General features: G+C 39.3%; 1 protein-coding gene across 1 annotated transcript; it reads left to right on the forward strand.

Annotated features, from left to right (window-relative positions):
- Positions 269-1,362, forward strand: LOC110263722 (protein FAR1-RELATED SEQUENCE 5-like). The gene is made up of 2 exons (XM_021105485.1): positions 269-1,141; positions 1,249-1,362. Exons 1-2 carry the CDS (start codon positions 269-271, stop codon positions 1,360-1,362), a joined length of 987 nt encoding a protein of 328 aa, XP_020961144.1.

The following is a 2,144-nucleotide window of genomic DNA, read 5'->3' on the forward strand; positions in this document are numbered from 1 at the left end:
CGATTTCAACCACCGTTGTCATTGGATGATGGGTAACCTATTTAGATACTTTTACGGAAAATTTTTATTTGAGACGTTGATGTATAGTTGGTTCACTAAGTCTTTAGTGGTGTACTGTGATGTAGCTATTTATTCATGATGATGATTCCCGATTTGATATGTATGTTTTGGTTTTGTAGACCTTTACGAAGATCGGAGAATGTAGGTTCCAATATATTTCCAAGGTGAATTTTGGGCTGGTATGAGAAGTACCCAACGGAGTGAGAGTATGCACACCTTTTTCGGTGGTTACCTGCATTGTAAAAGTGGACTGGTTCAGTTCGTGCATGAGTATGATAATGTGCTTGGAAACAAAGAGCAAAAAGAACTGGAGGATGATGCTGCAGACTCTAAAGGAGTTGTTCCATGTTCATCGAGCTCTACAATTCAAAGACAATTTCAGCGTGAGTACACAACCTCTAAGTTTAGAGAAGTCCAACATGAATTCAGTAAAAGAGGGGATTGTTTAGTCCGTGGGGTCACTCAAGAGGGTGATTTGTTTTGGGTGACCGTCAACGAGCAATACCTATTGTATGGGGAGCCCAGATCTTGGAAGTACAGTGTTGAGTTTGACCCCAAGACACACAAGATTCGGTGCGAATGCAACATGTTTGGCTTAAGAGGTATTATTTGTTGCCATTGTCTTGCTGTGTTGTTTTATTATGGAGTAGACACAGTACCATCTTGCTATGTTATCCATCGATGGAGCAAGAATGTACAGCGAAAACACACCTTCATCAAGAGCAGCCATGATGAGAAGCGATCGGACGAAAGCCACAACTTATTTAGACGACTGTGTTCACACTTCTACAATGTAGCACAAGATTTTGTGACATGTGAAGAAGAAGCGGCCATGTTACATTCGGGTCTTGATCAGTTAAGGTCAAAGTTGCTTGACTGTCGTGCGAACTTGCTGTCCAGGCGTGTTCCAAGTTCACAAAATAGCACGGTCACACAGGGCGACCCCCATCTTGGTGAATCTGACATCCAAGGTCCTTCAAAGGTTTCAACGAAGGGTCGGCCAAGAATGAAGAGGCTTGGATCTGAACTCGACGCCTCAATTAAGAACTCTATGCGAAGAAAGAAGAAGAATCCACCGCTGGTAAGCGTTTCCTTTTTCCATTGTTTCAAACCACTTGATAACCTGACTAAATGGATACAGTTGTTAGTGTTATTCACTCTTTGTCTATGCATGTTTGTTATCTTTAGGATGTTCATCAAGCATTGAATCAAGATGTAGCGGGTTGTTCTGCTAGGAGAGCCAATGAATCACAGGAACATGGCGGGTTCCTGTCGTTGTTAAACTCATTTCGGCATACTTAAAAGATTTTTTATTATAGATTTGTATAGAGATATTCCTTTATTAAGAGTAACCTTTTTACTCTAATCATTGCCAATTTATTCAGGTTGTTAAATAAATAAACATTGTTAACAACGATATATCATTATTTATTGAGTTTATGTTCATTGATTAATATTGTTAACTCTTGATAAGTTTGTTAACTTTAAAATTTGCTAAGCATTGAAGGTTATGTGAAATTGATTAACAAACACGTAAGACACATCTCACGGAAGACACATCCATATGGATATACCTAATCTAAAGTCATAATCGCAGAAGACACATCTAGCAGAATACACTAAAGACACATTCGTAAAAGACACATCTCGTAAAAGACACATATCGTAGAAGACACATCCCGATGGAGACATTTCCTAGAAAGTCACAAATAGAAGACACTTCCTGGAACAAGACACATCCCTATGAAGACACCTCGTAAAAAGTCACTGCTAGAGGACACTTCTTGAAAAAGACACATCCATATCTAGCCACTAGCAACATGTCACAGTAGAAAACACCTCTCCCAGAAAAGACACATCTGAATTTAAACAACATCCGAACCAAAACATTGGTAAAAAACACATGTATTGGGTGACAGACCTATGGAAAGCCACCTGTAAGAATCCACAGCTAAAACAGACACATAAATTAGAATTTACACCTCCACCAGAATAGAGTTCTGTTTTCAGTCACCTGCGTGCAAAATATGAGTAACAATGCATGACTAAGATAAGTAGAGACATCCAGAGACATGTAGGAACCT

Source organism: Arachis ipaensis, chromosome B06 (assembly GCF_000816755.2).
Source record: "Arachis ipaensis cultivar K30076 chromosome B06, Araip1.1, whole genome shotgun sequence".
NCBI classification, from domain to species: domain Eukaryota; kingdom Viridiplantae; phylum Streptophyta; class Magnoliopsida; order Fabales; family Fabaceae; genus Arachis; species Arachis ipaensis.